Consider the following 18,050-nt stretch of genomic DNA (forward strand, 5'->3'; position numbering starts at 1 on the left):
TGCCCCAAGTAGTTTTTAAGAGGTTCTGAAAAGACGTACACTGACGTCAAAACTGCTGCCGAGATGTTGTAACAAATCTCGCGATATTGCAAAATCCCGCGATAGGATGTAATGTATTATCTCGCGATTTGGGGCGTTTTCTTTTTGAACAACCACCGTACCACGAGGCGAGCAGGACTTGAGGGTGCATCGTGTGTTGCAGAATTACAGAAAGTCGACGAATTACAAAAAATCTGCTTTTGGGTAAGTACATTTTGTGTTATTTAATAAATGTGATTGAGTTTTACTTGTTTTACTCGAAGGAACCAATATAAATGATTCACACATTGTCAACTGAGATGTAGTTTGAGTTTGGATAAAATTAGCTAGTAGGCTAAAAGTTAATCGGGTTAAAGGCAGGGTTCTATACATTTTGCGACTATTTTTCCTGCTGGTGTGACCAAATTGTGTTATATGTCGCGCTGGCGCGACCGCAACGTTGCCCAGCAGCGAATGGTAAACAAAATGAAAGCGGAACGAAACTACGCTACTCGTTTGTGCTTCACGGACAGTTTATTGGTTCGGACCAATAATAGTCCACAAATCATTTAAACTTGTAGGAAAACACACACACACACACATATATATATATATATATATATATATATATATATATATATTACTACCAGTCAAAAGTTTGGGAACATTACTATTTTTAATGTTTTTGAAAGAAGTCTCTTATGCTCATCAAGCCTCCAGTTAAAAAAAACAAAAACAAAAAAAAACAGTAATATTATGAAATATTATTACAATTTAAAATAATGGTTCTCTTTTTAAATATATTTTAAAATGTAATTTATTTTTGTGATGCAAAGCTGAATTTTCATCAGCAAGTACTCCAGTCTTTGGTGTCTTATGATCCTTCAGAAATCAGTCTAATATGATGATTTGATACTCAGTTATTATCAATGATGGAAACAGTTGTGCTGTTTAATATATTTTTTTGGAATACTTTTTTCAGGATTCATTGATGAGTAAAACGTTAACAGCATTTATTCATAAAAACAGCATTTATTCCAAATAAAAACATTTCTAACAATATAAATCGTTACCATCACCTTTTATCAATTTAACGCATCCTTGTTGAATTAAAGTACTAATTTCTTTTTAAAAAAAAGTTGTTTTTCCCAAACTTTTGAATGGTAGTGTATATTGTTACAAAAGATTTCTATTCTAAATAAATAGTTCTTTTTAACTTTTTATTCATCAAATAATCCTGAAAAAAGTATCTCAGGTTATAAAAAAAATATTAAGCAGCACAACTGTTTCCAACATTGATCATAAATCATCATATTAGAATGATTTCTGAAGGATCATAAGACACCAAAGACTGGAGTACTTGCTGATGAAAATTCAGCTTTGCATCACAAAAATAAATTACATTTTAAAGTATATTAAAAAAGAGAACCATTATTTTAAATTGTAATAATATTTCATAATATTACTGTTTTTGTTTTGTTTTTGTTTTTTTAACTGCAGGCTTGATGAGCATAAGAGACTTCTTTCAAAAACATTAAAAATAGTAATGTTTCCAAACTTTTGACTGGTACTGTATATATATATATATATATGCTCTTTTTAAAATATATTAACTTCCATTATTTTGATTGTGGTGTCACATTTAGATTCAGCAGCTGTCCAGAGTTGGTGGATCTGTAAACAAAGTCATGAACAGGTCTGTTTTTACCTTTAATTGTTTGAGTGTATTGCTGCATACTATTTATGGTGAAAAATGTGTGTGTGTGAATCATGTAAAATGCCTTAATAGCAAATTTCAATATGAGGGGTTGTGGTCAAAAGAAGCCATTCAAAGCTACACCTTTGTATGATGTAATTTTGGCCTTATGACATTCAAAAAAAATCTTTGTGTAATATTAATGTCATTTTTATTAACTTGTATCTATTCAGGGGACATTCTTTAAAAGACCACCTGTCTTTATCAGAAATGTCCTTTTCACATTTACACAGTTGCATACCTAGTTAAGGGTCTCTCTTAAGGGCACCACAGTATTGAAGAGGGCTTTTTTTTTTTAAGTTCATGTCATTTACCTCAAAATTAACCTTTTTGTTTGTTTGTTGTTTAACCATATTCTCTTCCCTCAGATGCTGTGAAGATGAGGAGCACAAATGCTTGACTCAGACATTGATGCAGCAATGGCAGAACACCTGAAGCACACTCCAAGAAGAGTTGGGGGTGGTGGATATAAAAAATGAGCCATAAACAAAACCATAAAGCCATAAACCAATTTCATAGACTCTAAAAACTTTTATTTATGGCTGTTTAACAGTAATGCAAGACTGCTAGTAACTGGAAGTTAATACTGCCAAGGCTCTGACACAGTGATGGAATATTATAGAAAGACTGTAACGTATAATGTGTTGACTGTTCCTGTACTTTTGTTATATTCTAGTTTGATTGCATGACTGCTTAACCTTAATGTAAAACTGTTAGAGAAATGCCATTGCCACAGAATTTACCACATTGAACTATTTTTAGTATCTTTCTTTTAATCCTGGCTGTTTAACAACTGGGAGACAATTTCAAGTGTAATATTCACAATAAAATGTTGTGCTACATTACGACATTCTTTTTGTTTGCTTTAGTCCACAAATAATGTGTTGATGTACACGTGTTAAAACCGTTCTATAGACGTCCAGGTCTGACCGGACCGATTTTGGACCTTTTTAGAACCTTTGTCAAGTTCAGATGTGTAAAACCAGTATAGGTGCGATTTATTTTATTTGTAGGCTTATATATACACCTACATTTGGCAGCAACGCACCTTATAAACATCCAGAAGAAGACTAATTCTGACGTCCAGGGACGCGCTGAAGAGACGTGGAATTCACGGCCAGAAGAGACGTGGAATTCACGGCCAGAAGAGACGTGGAATTCACGGCCAGAAGAGACGTGGAATTCACGGCCAGAAGAGACGTGGAATTCACGGCCAGAAAAGACGTCGGTTCAATTTCCATTTTGGAACTATTTTTCAACCATGACGGGACGTGTCGGACGGACGTCTTTTCAACGGTCATTACACGTCCAAATGTTTGCTGGGTAAGATTGAGCCACTGTAGTCACTTGGACTATATTAACGATCTCTTTAATAACTTTTCTGGGCCAGCAAGTTTGGGCCACCTAGCAGCCTACGGAGAAGTGATCAGCTCTCAGATTTCATCAAAAATATCTTAATTTGTGTTCCGAAGATGAACGAAGGTCTTACGCGGTTGGAACAACATGAGGGTGAGTAATTACTGACAGAATTTTCATTTTTGGGTGAACTAACCCTTTAAGCACCAATACCACTTTTTCCAGACCGAGTCCGATAACGTAACCGATACCTGTATTTTGACTGCATTTGTCATTTTTAAAAGTATTGGTAGAGAAACCAATTAAAAAAAATAAAAAAATCATCAAATATATATTTCCTTCACTTATTTTCATGCTTACTGCTAAAATGCATTGTATGAGCTTCTGTTACTTTCACTGTTCATTATATTGCTCTATCATACTTTATCTTTCATTTAACAGCACAGCCCATATTTAGATCAACTCCAGAAAGGCTCAGTGTTGAGGAATGGGTCAGTTCCAGTGAAATATCAATTATTTATTCCAATTTTGATACTACAACAAAAACTACAGTGATCAATCAAATGTAAAAAAAAAAACAAAAAAAAAAAAACACTGCATATTCATTACTGTATTAATTAAATATAGATGGATATTTTTGTAAAGTTATAAAATGTAACTTATTTAGTCAAGAGCAGTGAGTAGGCCTAATATATTTGTCCTTTGTTTGATTAACATTAAAACACAACAGCAGGTTTATTAAAATGCTGCCCCTTTAAGACCGAACGCACGTGAATAATACGTTCACTTGAGATATAACCGACTTTGTTTGCTAGGATACTCACCAAGACGGGCATTTTTAAATAATTGTTGTGTGAATTCGTCCGTACAAGCGCATGATGTGAAGACGATTCAATTCAGTATTCGAGCGCTGTCTGACGTTGGTTTTTGGAGCGCGCGCTTTGGATGTTTGCGTTCATGGGACTTCTTGATCTGCAAATGTCCTGTAATAATGTAGAGAACCACTCGTTATACATAAATAGTGACAGTTCATGTTTTACTTACATATACGATTTAGTTTGAATCTGAACGATCATCAACAATCAAGAGCATTTAACAGAAGTGCTCTCTCTCTCTCTCTCTCTCTCTCTCTCTCTCTCTCTCTCTCTCTCTAAGATTCAAGATTCAAATAGCTTTATTGGCATGGTGAAATAAATCTTTACATTGCCAAAGCATTCATAACACTATACAATAAAAATAAATAATAATAAAAAGAAAAGAAAAATTACATGAAAATAAACATATAGCAATAAAAATGTCTAATCTTCTAATATTTATACAGTTGGTAGCTCTGTCCTGCTGGAGGCTCTTTTGTCATGACAGGACCTCACGTACCGGGCAGCCAGGGTTGAGCTCACTGGGCTTTCTCCAAGCAGGAGTGGGAGTTTGTCCATATTTGATTTCTGATGGAAGTCTTTCTGGTGGGTTGTGAAAAGGGGATAGAAAGTGTCCCTAATGTTTGTATAATTGGGGCAGGAAGTCAAAAAGTGTAGCTCTGTTTCAACTTGATTCTCTGAGCAGTGAATATATTCTCTCTCTCTCGTCAGTTAACGTTAATAATAAGCTACATGGCTCATTTCACTTTCTTTGCCATTGACATCCGAGTGATCTGACTGAACATTAAACTTTCATCTGACGTCTGTGAAAAAGGGATGCGCTCGACCAGCTCGCGCTGTGCCGCTGCGCGCTCAATCCACTGCGTGTTTGTCTCTTATCAGCTCGCGCACCACAGCTATATAGGCTTTACTATATTTTGTTTAATATTCCACTAATGAGATACATTTACTTCATAGACAGCCTTCTTTTTTATCCCCATTATATGTTGTCAGTGTTTCTTTGTCTTGACACAGACACTGTCATCACATTTGTAATCAGAAATCCTGAGCAAAAAGAAAGTTTAATAACTAATGTATTTCTGTCCCCCTTATTTGCGTGATAGTAAAATACTTGATTATTAGCACTTTTCTCTTTGTTCTTACAGTTTTTTTTTTATTATTATTATTTTTTTTTAGCACATTTTAAACATGTTGATTTTTATAATTTATTTAGTTTTAATTGCAAGAATTACAAAACAGAGAAACTGAATTGTAAAAGTGTTTATTTTGATTAGCTCCATTTGTTTTTTTATTATTACAGCTGATACATCAGTTATGTTTTATTCTCCTTGTCACACACACTCAGGCAAATTCATCACTCCATCATTACAGTATTGTATTAGGGGGATACTACTGCCTATTAAATCTTTGCCCCTCTGACATGCAAAGGTGATTCTGTCCTCATGTGGTGAGAATATCTTTTCCCGTCCACGCCATCGCAGCTGTATACCTCTTTTATCCATTTCCTCCACCGTCACTGAACAAGGCTCTGAAACAAACAACATCTCACTGTCACTGTTACAATATACATTCATTGATTCATCATCACAGCCTATAACTACAAGATTACATCAAACTTACAAATAATAATAACAATAATAACAATAAATACTTTTAGAAAGACTCACATATCTTTGTTTTATATGGTATAGAGTGTCCATACTTACTTAAACACTTAATATTCCCTCTCCATTCGCCTTGTTCACAGGTCATGTATTTGGAGTAGGGGTGATGCTGAACCAGTGTGTATTTATTAAAGCAGATGTATTCAACTTTCTCCCCTGAATTGTATTCAGGTTTTGTCATTTCTGTTGTATCTGCAAAGTCTACTTGTGGTGGTTGCTCACATTTCCCTGAGGGCAAAGACATTTTTTTGTTAGTTTTTAGATCACCAAGTAAATGTGGCATGAACACATCTCAATATCAGCCAGATGCCTTTTTTATGGCCTTAAACAACAAAACATGTTTTTAATGTAATGCACATTAAATTAATGTGAGAATATAAGGTCATTTATTTTTAATCAAATGCTTGAAGAAAATGACTTTCTGCTTTCGAAGAGATCGGGGTTGGATTTTTCAATATAATAAATATAATATAATATAATATAATATAATATAATATAATATAATATAATATAATATAATAAACTAGATCTAAATGAGACATTCTGAAGAAAGTTTAAGTTTCATTTATCCATGCAAAACTCGTGTTTTGGATGGTTGCTGATGAATTACATATCAAAGTTGAGCACAAACTTTAAAGGAATAATTCTCTGCTGGCAAAATGACTTTCAATAAAACGTGGCTGTCTTTGTAGTAGAAAGGCACATTTTTTTGTTGAAATTGGAGCTACATGGCTAGAGAAAACAGAGAAAAAGGGGCCACTGTCTTTCCTTTTGCCAAATAGGTATAGGTAAAAGTCAACACCCATAATGCACTGGGCATGTTGCCAACCAAGGCCACTCCCACCAGTTTAACCCACTCCTAATGGATAGACTTGATCAGAGTCAAATACAGCCTTGCTTTAGTAGGAAATACTTCTTATAGCAACTTCTTAGAACACAGTGACAGAAAATCTGAAAAACCTCCATGTCTGTAGTCTCCCTTTCAAACGGGATGACTATGAACACAGTGTTTAAGGACAAACGGAGGGGAAAAACTAAAAGAAACTGCTGTTCCATCAGTTCTGTCCAACTCCCTGAAGGAATACACTGTTGTGTAGAGAAAGCTGTTGCCATAGTGTTCCATTTTTACCATAATGCTGTTTAAAATGTAGACAACCATACAAATTTCAGTGATAAACCTACTCTTATAATAACTGTTCTGTTAATAACCCTCTGTCGATCCAACTGTTCGTGGGCGGGAACACAAAAATGCGGAAATACAATCTGATCTTTTCACAAAAGCCTTGGAGTTTTTATTGTCATCCAGCAAACTTTTGCTGATGAATAAAATGGAATTTCTCTGTCCAGGTAAAACAGAGAAAGAGTAAACATTGTTCATTTACATACAGACAATGTAACAATACAAAGTGGGCTGAAAATCGGAGAACGTACACTTTAATATGAGCAATAGTGATGCTTACAAACACTCCTAAAAAAACTCGACTAGTAAAGCTGTGAACCTTACCTCTTACACATTTAGGAAATGGGTTGTTCCATTCTCCAGTTGACAAGCAGGTGATTTCACTCTGTCCTTGTAATTCCGATCCCTTCCCAACACATGAAAGAGTTATTGTGTGTCCAGGTCTGATTGAAACCTCAGGCCCCGGGTGTCCGTCTGATCTCATGTTTAATGGCAGGTTTGCGACACACATTACCTCTAAAGAACAAAGATCTGATAAATCAAGCATCCTCCATGTGAACAACAGATCTATCATTGATCTATCTTTGTCCAGTCCAAGGCTTTTACATTCTGTGTCCTTACCTTCACATTTAGGGAAAGGGCTGCTCCATTCTCCATTTGGCTGACAGGTGATTTCTCTCTGTCCTTTTAATTTCAGCCCTTGTCCATTGCATGAAAACCTTAACTTGTGTCCATGTTTGACTGAACCCTCAATATTAGGGAATCGCTTTATTTTTAAGTCTTCCACTGTTGTGTTTAGAGAACATGTTGCCTCTAGAGAAAGCAGACATTTGATCACATATTTATCCACACAGAAGCTTTTATACTTTGTGGCCCAGTGTTCAAGAGTAACTATGCTAATTACTTTTGCAAAAGTAGTGGTTTAGCATAACAATTACATTTTTGTCATATATTCAACAAGCAGCGTTACAGCCAAGAAAACTGAGCTAAAAATGGAGCATACATCTTTCCCTAACAACCGCATGAAAAATTCAAGATAATATAATACAATACAATACACAATATAATGCATATCCTGACTAAGGTCTGTTAGCTTGTGAGAGATTTGTGATACAAATAAATTAATAAAACATTAACATTTTCCACTTAATTCACCATCAGTCCCAGCTGATGTTTGTCATGTATCTAGTAAATTTTTACCATTATGTAAGTAAATGTGATTTTTGATTTATTCAATTTTAAGTGACTCTCTTGTGCAGAACTTTTCCCTCCATTTTCCATTTTCACAGATTCATCGTCCTTCTGGAATTTCATTGAATAGCTCAATGCACTTGTATCTAAGAATTTCTTTATTTTCGTACTTGTATCTTTCTCATGTGCCAAAAAAACAAAACAAGAAAAAAATATATGTGGCGAGAGACTGTGACATCAGATACATTATTTTAAATTTCCATCATTAATAGCTTCAGATGCATTCAGGTGTGTACATTACTAAGTGTCCCTACTACTTTATTTAAAGAGTTGCTATCATAATTTGGTTTTGTGATTTCACTGAGGATTATTGTGACCATTTTTAAATCACTCAATCCTTTTTCTCAGGTTAGAAAACTTTTTTTATAAGAAAGGAGTATAGCACAATGGCACTAAAACACTCATTTGATTTTGATTCTAGAGAGCATTTGATTGGACGTAAAACTGTGTAGCGCAGGATGAGTCATCCAGCATATATCAGCAAAAACTGATAATATTTAACATTACAATAACATATTAATCTAGTGCACATGGACTAAACTCAAATTATGATTTTACTGAGTCTTCAAAGCAAATTGATTTTGTAATTATTGTCCCCACCACAAATTATCTGTGGACTTGATGTTATTCATCTTTATTGTCAAATATCTAACAGTCTCTCTTCATTTTCCCATACAAGATTATTTTTTTATTTTTTTACTAATCTGTAAGACGTTTTAAAAGTCAGTTATCATCACCAATTAAAATCTTACCTTCACATGTTGGTGTTTTTCCCCAAATTTCTTTGCGGCAGAAAACTGTATTTTCCCCCTTCATTAAGAATGAGCTTCGACATTTGTATGTTACGCTAGATCCATGTACATACAATTCTTCAGGTTTAGATGTTATGAATGCATATTCCACCTTTGGAGGAATGTCACAATGTACATCCACTAAAAAAAGATATTAATATAAATTCATGGGCTCCAATCAGACTTAGATTAACATTGTCAATAGATTATATTGTTCACTATATGCTGTCGCTACTCCTCACAAAAATATAGTAAGAGTTTGAGAAGCTCACCCTCACAAACTGGTTTCTCCCATGTACCATTGATACATGCTATGAAGCGTTGAGTTGATATGAACCCTGGATCACATTCCACTTCAGCAGATCCATGAAGGCTTTGCTTTAGTTTTCCATGGTGAACACTGGGAAAAGCTCCACATTCTCCCTCCCCTGTAAAGACAGAAAACAGGAAGCACATTTCAGTACACTATCATTCGTCTAAAATCTGAGACTGACAATAATAAAACTCACGGATGCACCGAGGTTCTTCAGACCAAGAGCCTTTGCTGCATGTCACTGAATCCCACCAGTTCCCACCAGTGAAGGGTTTATAACCTGGATTACAGGAGTAAATAATTTCTTCCTCATTGCTTTGTGTGAACCCGTTTTCCACGGAAAGATCACGGCACGATCTCTGCTTTGCTGCGAGGAAACAGTTTAAAAACATAAACATTCTGATCTCATATGTTTTGAGTCGTCATTATGCAGACGTATAATGATTTGACTGGATATTGAAAAAATTCAAGATAAAGGTGTCACAGGCCGGAGTGGCCGACCCACCACCACCCCTAATGGGCGTGTCCCTCAAGGAGCAAACCAGTGAAAAGGCAGGACAACAAAGTTAAAAGAATAAACGTCTTTGCTTTATTAAGTTAAGAACAAGAGTATTTAAGAGGCAATCGCCGTATCTTCTCTAGGCTTCCAGTGAGAGGGGCAGGTAACGTGTAATGGTTCCTCTTCAGCGAATGCTGGACTCTAGACAGATGGCCGCTCAAACAACAGAGCTTCACAACGGAACAACGTGGACCAGATAGGTTCTTGGGCAGCAGAGCTTCACAGTGGAGCAGCAAGGGCCAGGTAGATGGCAAGTAGAGTATAACGATTCCTCTTCAATGGATGCTGGACTCTGGGCAGGTGGCCGCTCAGACAGCAGAGCTTCACAACGGAACAACGTGGACCAGGCAGGTGTTCGGACAGCAGGGCTTCACAGTAGAGCAGCAAGGGCTAGGTAGGCGGCAGGTAGCGTATAACGATTCCTCTTCAGTGGACGCTGGACTCTGAACAGATTGCCGTTAAGACGGCAGAGCTTAACAGTAGAGCAGCAAGAGCCAGGTAGGTGGCAGGTAGCATATAACGATTCCCTTTCAGTGGATGTTGGACTCTAGGCAGGTGGCCGCTCGGACAGCAGAGCTCCACAACGGAACAACGTGGACCAGGTAGGTTCTCGGACAGCAGAGCTTCACAGTGGAGCAGCAAGGGCCAGGTAGATGGCAGGTAGCGTATAACGATTCCTCTTCAGTAGACGCTGGACTCTGGGCAGGTAGCCGTTCGGACAGCAGAGCTTAACAACGTGGACCAGGTAGGTTCTCGGACAGCAGGGTTCCAGGCAGAGAAGAGGTTACGTACCTCGCCAGCGCAGCTGTACTCACAGGGCTCAGGCAGAGAAGAGGTTAATAGTATCTCACCAGCGCAGCTGTACGCTCACAGGGCTCAGGCAGAGAGGATGACAGGTAGTGCACCAATGCAGCTGTACACTCACAGGGCTCAAGCAGAGAAGAGGTTACGTATCTCACCAGCGTAGCTGTACACTCACAGGGCTCATGCAGAGAAGAGGTTAATAGTATTTCACCAGCGCAGCTGTACACTCACAGGGCTCAGGAAGAGAGGATGACAGATAGTTCACCAATGCAGCTATACACTCACAGGGCTCAGGCAGAGAAGAGGTTACGTATCTCACCAGCGCAGCTGTACGCTCACAGGGCTCAGGCAGAGAGGATGACAGGTAGTGCACCAATGCAGCTGTACACTCACAGGGCTCAAGCAGAGAAGAGGTTACGTATCTCACCAGCGTAGCTGTACACTCACAGGGCTCAGGCAGAGAAGAGGTTAATAGTATTTCACCAGCGCAGCTGTACACTCACAGGGCTCAGGCGAAGAAGAGGTTACGTATCTCACCAGCGTAGCTGTACACTCGCAGGGCTCAGGAAGAGAGGATGAAAGATAGTTCACCAATGCAGCTATACACTCACAGGGCTCAGGCAGAGAAGAGGTTAATAGTATTTCACAAGCGCAGCTGTACACTCACAGGGCTCAGGCAGAGAGGATGACAGGTATTGCACCAATGCAGCTGTACACTCACAGGGCTCAGGCAGAGAAGAGGTTACGTATCTCACCAGTGTGGTCTCTAGACGGTGTCAGACTCTGTATAACACCTCTTCGATAGACATGGAGTCATTTAAACAACATAGCTCAGCGGCCCCAGCATGAGAGAAAGGGATCAGCGGTGATTTGGAGTGGAAAGCAAAAACCACAAATCCACACTCATATAAATTCACCAGAACACTGCAAAAACTCACTCGTGCTCACTTAAACAATTGGACTGCAAAATTGAACAGACTCACGGTGCACCCAAGGCATTTCCTCTCACCATCCAGCTGGCATTTCCTTCCGAATGGATCGAATAAGCAAGGGCTGCACACAAGTCAGTTTAACACTGTTGTTCACTGGCATCGAAGAAATCAGAAAGACGTTTTAGTTAATTTCCAGTTTTCAGACACATAACTCAGCCTCCACAGTGGAAACGGCAAATCTTTATCTTCTCTTTAGAATTACAAAGGTGGTACTTAACTGTCCAAGGTTGCCACAGTAATAATCAGAAGCCAATAAGGAAAGGAGTCAAAGCTCAGTCAAACTCACAGCGTGTTTTCCACAATCCTCATTATTCATTCAAAGAATATATAGCTCTTCACCCACTTGAACTATTAGAAGTCTTCACAATCTCTGCTCCACTGCCTGTATTCCTCTGAGTCCACGACGGCCATCTCTTCTCTCATTTAGAATGGCTTTTATAACTCTCTCTCCTAATACGTGTCCCAATCACGGATCATAATCCCACGCATCGCCACCTGACGTGAGTTTTCTCATCAAACCTCGCCCGCCGCCATGATCTTCTCATAGGGAACCGGAACCGTTCTGGTGTTCTGCTGTTATTCTTCCCCAGGGGGACATATCCCAAAAAGAAAAGTTCCGGCAGGCCGCTTGTCGCTCCGTGACATCCCCCCCTGCCCATCCGTTCTAGTCCCTAGAACGTGGGACTTGAGTCCCATTCGCCATATCTCACCGGGGGCTGACCCTGGGTATCTCGTTGGGAGCGTCTAGGTGGAACTACAGGGTCCGCCCCTCTTATCTCGACCTCGGGGCACCTCGGTATGAGTGCCCACCCCACTAAGGGTGACCTGGGGGCCGCGGGCACTGTCGGAACCTCTTCCCTCGATCTTGGAAGATTTGGACAAGGGCGGAGCAAGTTCCGATGTAAGTTCCGTTCTGGTGCCCGACTTTCCTTCGGGTCGTACGGTATAGACCGGATGGTCAGGGCCATGTTGCCGCTCAACCACATAAGGCCTGGGCTCCCACCGGTCACTGAGTTTTCCCTTTCCCTGGCGCCGACTATCCCGCACCAATACCCGCTCACCAGGTAACAGGGGAGCCTCCCTTGCCGTCCAATCGTATAGTCGCTTACTTTCAGCTGCGGCTGCGCTTATCTGGTCCGTAACCTGTCGGTAAGCATAATGAAGATTCCGATGATGCCGGCTCACCCATTCTGTGGTACTGGATGCCTCCCCCGCCGAAACCGTCCCTAGGAGCAGATCCGCAGGCAACCGCACATGTCTCCCAAACATCAAATAAGACGGAGCATAGCCAGTGGTACTGTGTATGCTGTTATTATACGCCTGGACCAGGGCGGGTAAACAATCTACCCAATTGTTCTGCTGGTCAGCGTCCAAGGTCCCCAAGAGACTCAGCAAAGTTTGGTTAAACCGCTCACACCCTCCGTTCCCCTGGGGGTGGTATGGGGTAGTTCGAGTCTTCCTACACCCATAAAGCTGGCAAAGCTCTTGTATAATCCTCGATTCAAAGTTCGGCCCTTGATCAGAGTGGAGGGTCTCTGGGCAGCCAAAGGGTTGAATCACCGCCTTCCATAGAGCATTTGCGGTGGTACAAGCGGTCTGATCTAGTGTCGGGATGGCCCAAGCATATTTGGTAAACAAGTCCGTGACCACCAAGATGTTCTGGTAACGATCAGTTGGTCGACCCAGTGTCAAGAAGTCCATCGCCACAATATGTAACGGAGACTTGGGCCGCATGGGGACCATTGGGGCTCTCACTTCCCTCCTGGCCTTAAAAAGCACACACCGAGGACAGTTTTGAATAAAAGTACTCACGGACGCTTCCATCCCGGGCCAGTAGAAACACCTCCGCAATAATGACACGGTCCTCTCCTGTCCTTGATGTCCCGCCTGAACATGATAGGCCCGCAGCAGAGGTTGGATCTGACTTCCTGGTACCACCACCTGGTGTACCTCGTCATGGGTCACCGGATCCTGGACAGACCGACAAACTACTCCCTCTCTCCAACCGAGCCTCTCCCACTGTCCAAGGATCTGCCTCACCGCCCGTGTCTGAGCTTGCCTCTCCACCACTCCGGGTAGGCACCCTTGCCCCAGGTAGGCCCGAACTGCTGCCAGATCACTGTCCGCCTCTTGCAGCCCCCTCCACCGTTGCGGGTCCCAGCCCCAGCTTGTGGCAATCTCATCCTCATCAGTCCCAGGAGCCTCCACCGCTCTCACCATTAGTTCTCCGCCCACCTCAGGGTAAGACACCGTTTGTTGACCACCAACAGCCAACGCAGGGAGTCGGGAGAGTACGTCGGCGTTTGTATGTTCTCGGCCCGGCCGATACTGTAGTTGGTAGTCGTAGGTGGCTAATTGGGCAGCCCAGCGTTGCTCCACAGCCCCCAGCTTGGCCGTCTGTAAGTGGACCAAAGGATTATTGTCCGTCACAACGAGTACCTTGGCTCCCCACAGATAGTCTTTAAATTTCTCACACATGGCCCACTTAAGGGCCAACAGCTCGATCTTAAAGGAACTATAGTTGGCATCGTTCCGTTCTGCTGGATGGAGACTCCGTCTTGCGTAAGCGATAACCCTTCCCACTCCCTGTTGCCGTTGGGCGAGCAGTGCTCCCAACCCAAAGTTACTCACATCCGTATACAGGATGAAGGGCTGGGTGAAGTGAGTCCCAAGCAACAATGGGGGACCCCCGACCTCGAGAACGTCCAGTGCCCACGAGCAGTTGGTTTATGGGTCTGGCGATCTTGGAGAAGTCTTTAATGAATCGCCGGTAATAACCCACGAAACCCAAAAAGGCCCTTACTTGCCGGGCAGACTTTGGGGGTTCCCACCCCTGAACAGCTGACACCTTTTCCGGATCCAGGGAGACTCCAGCAGCGCTTATGCAATGGCCCAGGAACTTTACCTCTTTCCGGAATAGCTGGCACTTATCCGGCTGCAGCTTGAGTCCATACCTCTCCATGGCCCTGAACACTTGTTCTAGATGTTTTAGATGGGAAGCAAAGTCTGGGGAATAGACAATGACGTCGTCCAGATAGACTAATGCAGTATCCACCAGTTGCCCACCCAGGCACCGCTGCATCAGCCGTTGGAAGGTGGCTGGGGCGTTACAAAGGCCAAACGGCATCCTATCCCATTCAAATAGCCCAAAGGGGGTTGTAAAAGCAGTCTTTTCCCGATCCTCCTCTCCTACCCGAACCTGCCAATACCCGCTGGCCAGATCCAGAGTCGAGTACCACGCTGCCTGGGTCAGTCCAGTGAGAAAATCTTCTATCCGCGGCAGCGGGAAAGCATCTTTCTTGGTGACCTTGTTTAACTTTCTGTAATCGACACAGAACCTCCAGGCACCAGTCTTCTTCCGTACCAAGACTATCGGCGCGACCCAGGGGCTGCTACTCTCACGGATGATTCCTTTTTCCAACATCCCCCGCAACAGGGTAGGGACCTCCGAATAGAGCGTTGGCGGGACAGGACGATACCGCTCTCGGCTTGGTGTCGCATCACCCGTGGGGATCTGGTGCGTCACGATATCGGTACAACCATAGTCCTCATCATGGGTGGCGAACACATGTTGCCACTGAACTAAGAAATCCTGGAGCTGGCACTGTTGGCCCTCCTCCAATCCTTCCCCATGCAGAGGTTCCCCCGCAAGGTGGGATGGCATCTCCTCTCCAAACAGGCCTGCCCTTTGATCCACCCGTACGATGGCCACCTCGACTACCGTGGAGCTTACTTGACTGAAATGAACATCTTCGCCCTCTCACTTGCTGAGGGCTCACCGAGGTAACTCAGGCCAACCGCTGGTGGCGATACAAGTTGACCGGATAGGGGTTCCCGTTCCGTACTCTTACAGCAACTCGTCCCCGATGGGCTACAGCGAGTCCTCGGGCCACCTCAACAGTCTGACAATCCCCATGGGGCTCCACAAGGACCCAGCTCTCGGGCCCATGAGAGCGGGCCGGCAACCGGGCCCAAACAACAGATTCACTCCGTGCTGGTATGGACAGAGCGTAGCGACAGGCCACACGACCGGTATCCTCACGGTCCCCCTGAGTGCTGGCAGCCTGGATCCTTCGGCAGTCTGTAATAATACGTTCCCATTCCTGCCTCTCCCCCGTCGGGGATGCCCGAGCGGGTTTAACCTGGAACAATTCCTCCCAGCAATCCAAAATAACATTCATGCCTAATAAGGCACGATGCGCCCCCAGACAATGGTCCCGGACGACAACAACTCCCTTCTGCTGCACACTGACGCCTCGGATCTTGAAATCGATGACAAGGTACCCGATGTAAGGGATGTCCAGTCCATTTGCGGCCCTCAGGGTAAGCCAAGGTGGTTCCGTCCCCTGTAGATGGTGAGCCTCGAAGAGCTCCTTTGACAGACTCTCAGAGAACAACGTGACTTGAGAGCCAGTATCAACCAGGCATCGGACTTGGGTACCATTAATCTGGACCTCCACAACTGGGCAATGCCCAACCAAGCTGTCTCGAGGGGCAGGCAAGAGGGGGAGGGTCGATGAAAGGGGTCCCGACCACTTGACCCACAGTGGCCGGCAACTCTAAAAACCCCCTTGCGGGCCATGTCGGGAGCTACATTGGCGACTAATATGCCCCGACTCTCCACAACTGTTGCAGATGGGTCGACCTTGGCCGTCCCATTGGAACCAGTCGAGCGAGCAGGGCGACGTCCTGAATCCCGATTCCCATCCGAGTAGGACCTCTCCCGAGGCAAGGGCCTCGCACCAGATTGCCCTCGCCGAAGCTCTTCAAGAAGGGTCCTAGACATTTCAGACATTTGCTCCCGAACATCTCTCATCAACTCGGCGCGTAGTGTCTGCCTCCAATCGGTCACTTCAGGCGGAATGGGGACACCAGTCCCACTGGCGGCCATACAAACCGAGGGATCGGCTGTCTCGGCATGATCTATTTTCAAAGCCAAAGCCTCTCGATGCAAGTCCTCAAATGACAATGCTGGATCTCGGCGAAGCTGTGAACGTAGATTCTGGCGAACGGGCCCTTCTCGGAGTCCCATAAGAAATTGGTCTCTTAACAAAGTCTCCTCCATTCCCAGACCGTGGTCTTGTCTCCCCTTAAATCGAGTAAACTGCTCTCTTAGTTGCAAGGAAAAGGCCCGCAGGGTCTGCCTGGGCCCCTGTCTACAATTGAAGAACTGAGCTCGAAGGGTAGCTACAGGCGTGGCATCTCCATACTGTGCTGCCAGGAAATCAAAGACAGCCCTTGCAGTAGCCCGTGCCTCTCCAGAGGTGGCTTGGACCTCCCTCTTGGCCTCACCTTCGAGTGAGCGCAGAATAAACTGCAATTTCTGCGATTCGATCAGGCCCTGTAATTCCGCCAGATACTCTATCTGGGCCTTCCACTCCGATAGGCTCAGTTCGGATCCCAATCCTCCAAACTTTTGGGCCCAAGGGGTACCCATAAAAACAGGCATGACTCGGGGCCGACCCCCTGGCACATCTTCATCCGCCATTGGGAAATCTCTGGCTGCTCAGACTCGAGGGACAATCCTGCCGACTACGCCAAAGTTGTCACAGGCCGGAGTGGCCGACCCACCACCACCCCTAATGGGCATGTCCCTCAAGGAGCAAACCAGTGAAAAGGCAGGACAACAAAGTTAAACGAATAAACGTCTTTGCTTTATTAAGTTAAGAACAAGAGTATTTAAGAGGCAATCGTCGTATCTTCTCTAGGCTTCCAGTGAGAGGGGCAGGTAACGTGTAATGGTTCCTCTTCAGCGAATGCTGGACTCTAGACAGATGGCCGCTCAAACAACAGAGCTTCACAACGGAACAACGTGGACCAGATAGGTTCTTGGGCAGCAGAGCTTCACAGTGGAGCAGCAAGGGCCAGGTAGATGGCAAGTAGAGTATAACGATTCCTCTTCAATGGATGCTGGACTCTGGGCAGGTGGCCGCTCAGACAGCAGAGCTTCACAACGGAACAACGTGGACCAGGCAGGTGCTCGGACAGCAGGGCTTCACAGTAGAGCAGCAAGGGCTAGGTAGGCGGCAGGTAGCGTATAACAATACCTCTTCAGTGGACGCTGGACTCTGAACAGATGGCCGTTAAGACGGCAGAGCTTAACAGTAGAGCAGCAAGAGCCAGGTAGGTGGCAGGTAGCGTATAGCGATTCCCTTTCAGTGGATGTTGGACTCTAGGCAGGTGGCCGCTCGGACAGCAGAGCTCCACAACGGAACAACGTGGACCAGGTAGGTTCTCGGACAGCAGAGCTTCACAGTGGAGCAGCAAGGGCCAGGTAGATGGCAGGTAGCGTATAACGATTCCTCTTCAGTAGACGCTGGTCTCTGGGCAGGTAGCCGTTTGGACAGCAAAGCTTAACTCACAGGGCTCAGGCAGGGAAGAGGTTAATAGTATTTCACCAGCGCAGCTGTACACTCACAGGGCTCAGGCAGAGAAGAGGTTACGTATCTCACCAGCGCAGCTGTACGCTCACAGGGCTCAGGCGGAGAGGA

The 18,050-nt window shown here is 43.7% G+C and overlaps 1 protein-coding gene and 1 long non-coding RNA gene across 2 annotated transcripts in view; one reads left to right on the top strand and one right to left on the bottom strand.

Annotated features, from left to right (window-relative positions):
- LOC309476747 lies at window positions 1-2,622 on the top strand. Its single transcript, XR_014198330.1, has 3 exons — window positions 1-243; window positions 1,665-1,714; window positions 2,143-2,622. It is a non-coding gene; the product is annotated as an uncharacterized lncRNA (long non-coding RNA).
- A 2,686-nt stretch (window positions 2,623-5,308) lies between these two features.
- LOC309475408 (complement receptor type 1-like) overlaps window positions 5,309-18,050 on the bottom strand; it is a 179,455-nt gene continuing 166,713 nt past the window's right edge. Inside the window, exons 43-47 of the mRNA XM_082138169.1 lie at window positions 8,853-9,032; window positions 7,471-7,662; window positions 7,174-7,365; window positions 5,712-5,897; window positions 5,309-5,533 (exon numbers count right to left, since the gene is read on the bottom strand). Coding sequence (XP_081994295.1) covers window positions 5,337-5,533; window positions 5,712-5,897; window positions 7,174-7,365; window positions 7,471-7,662; window positions 8,853-9,032 — 947 coding nt within the window. The 3' untranslated portion in view covers window positions 5,309-5,336. The remainder of the gene's footprint in view (window positions 5,534-5,711; window positions 5,898-7,173; window positions 7,366-7,470; window positions 7,663-8,852; window positions 9,033-18,050) is intronic.

This window comes from Leuciscus leuciscus, assembly GCF_965113295.1.
Source record: "Leuciscus leuciscus genome assembly, chromosome: 15".
Classification (NCBI taxonomy): Eukaryota; Metazoa; Chordata; class Actinopteri; order Cypriniformes; family Leuciscidae; genus Leuciscus; species Leuciscus leuciscus.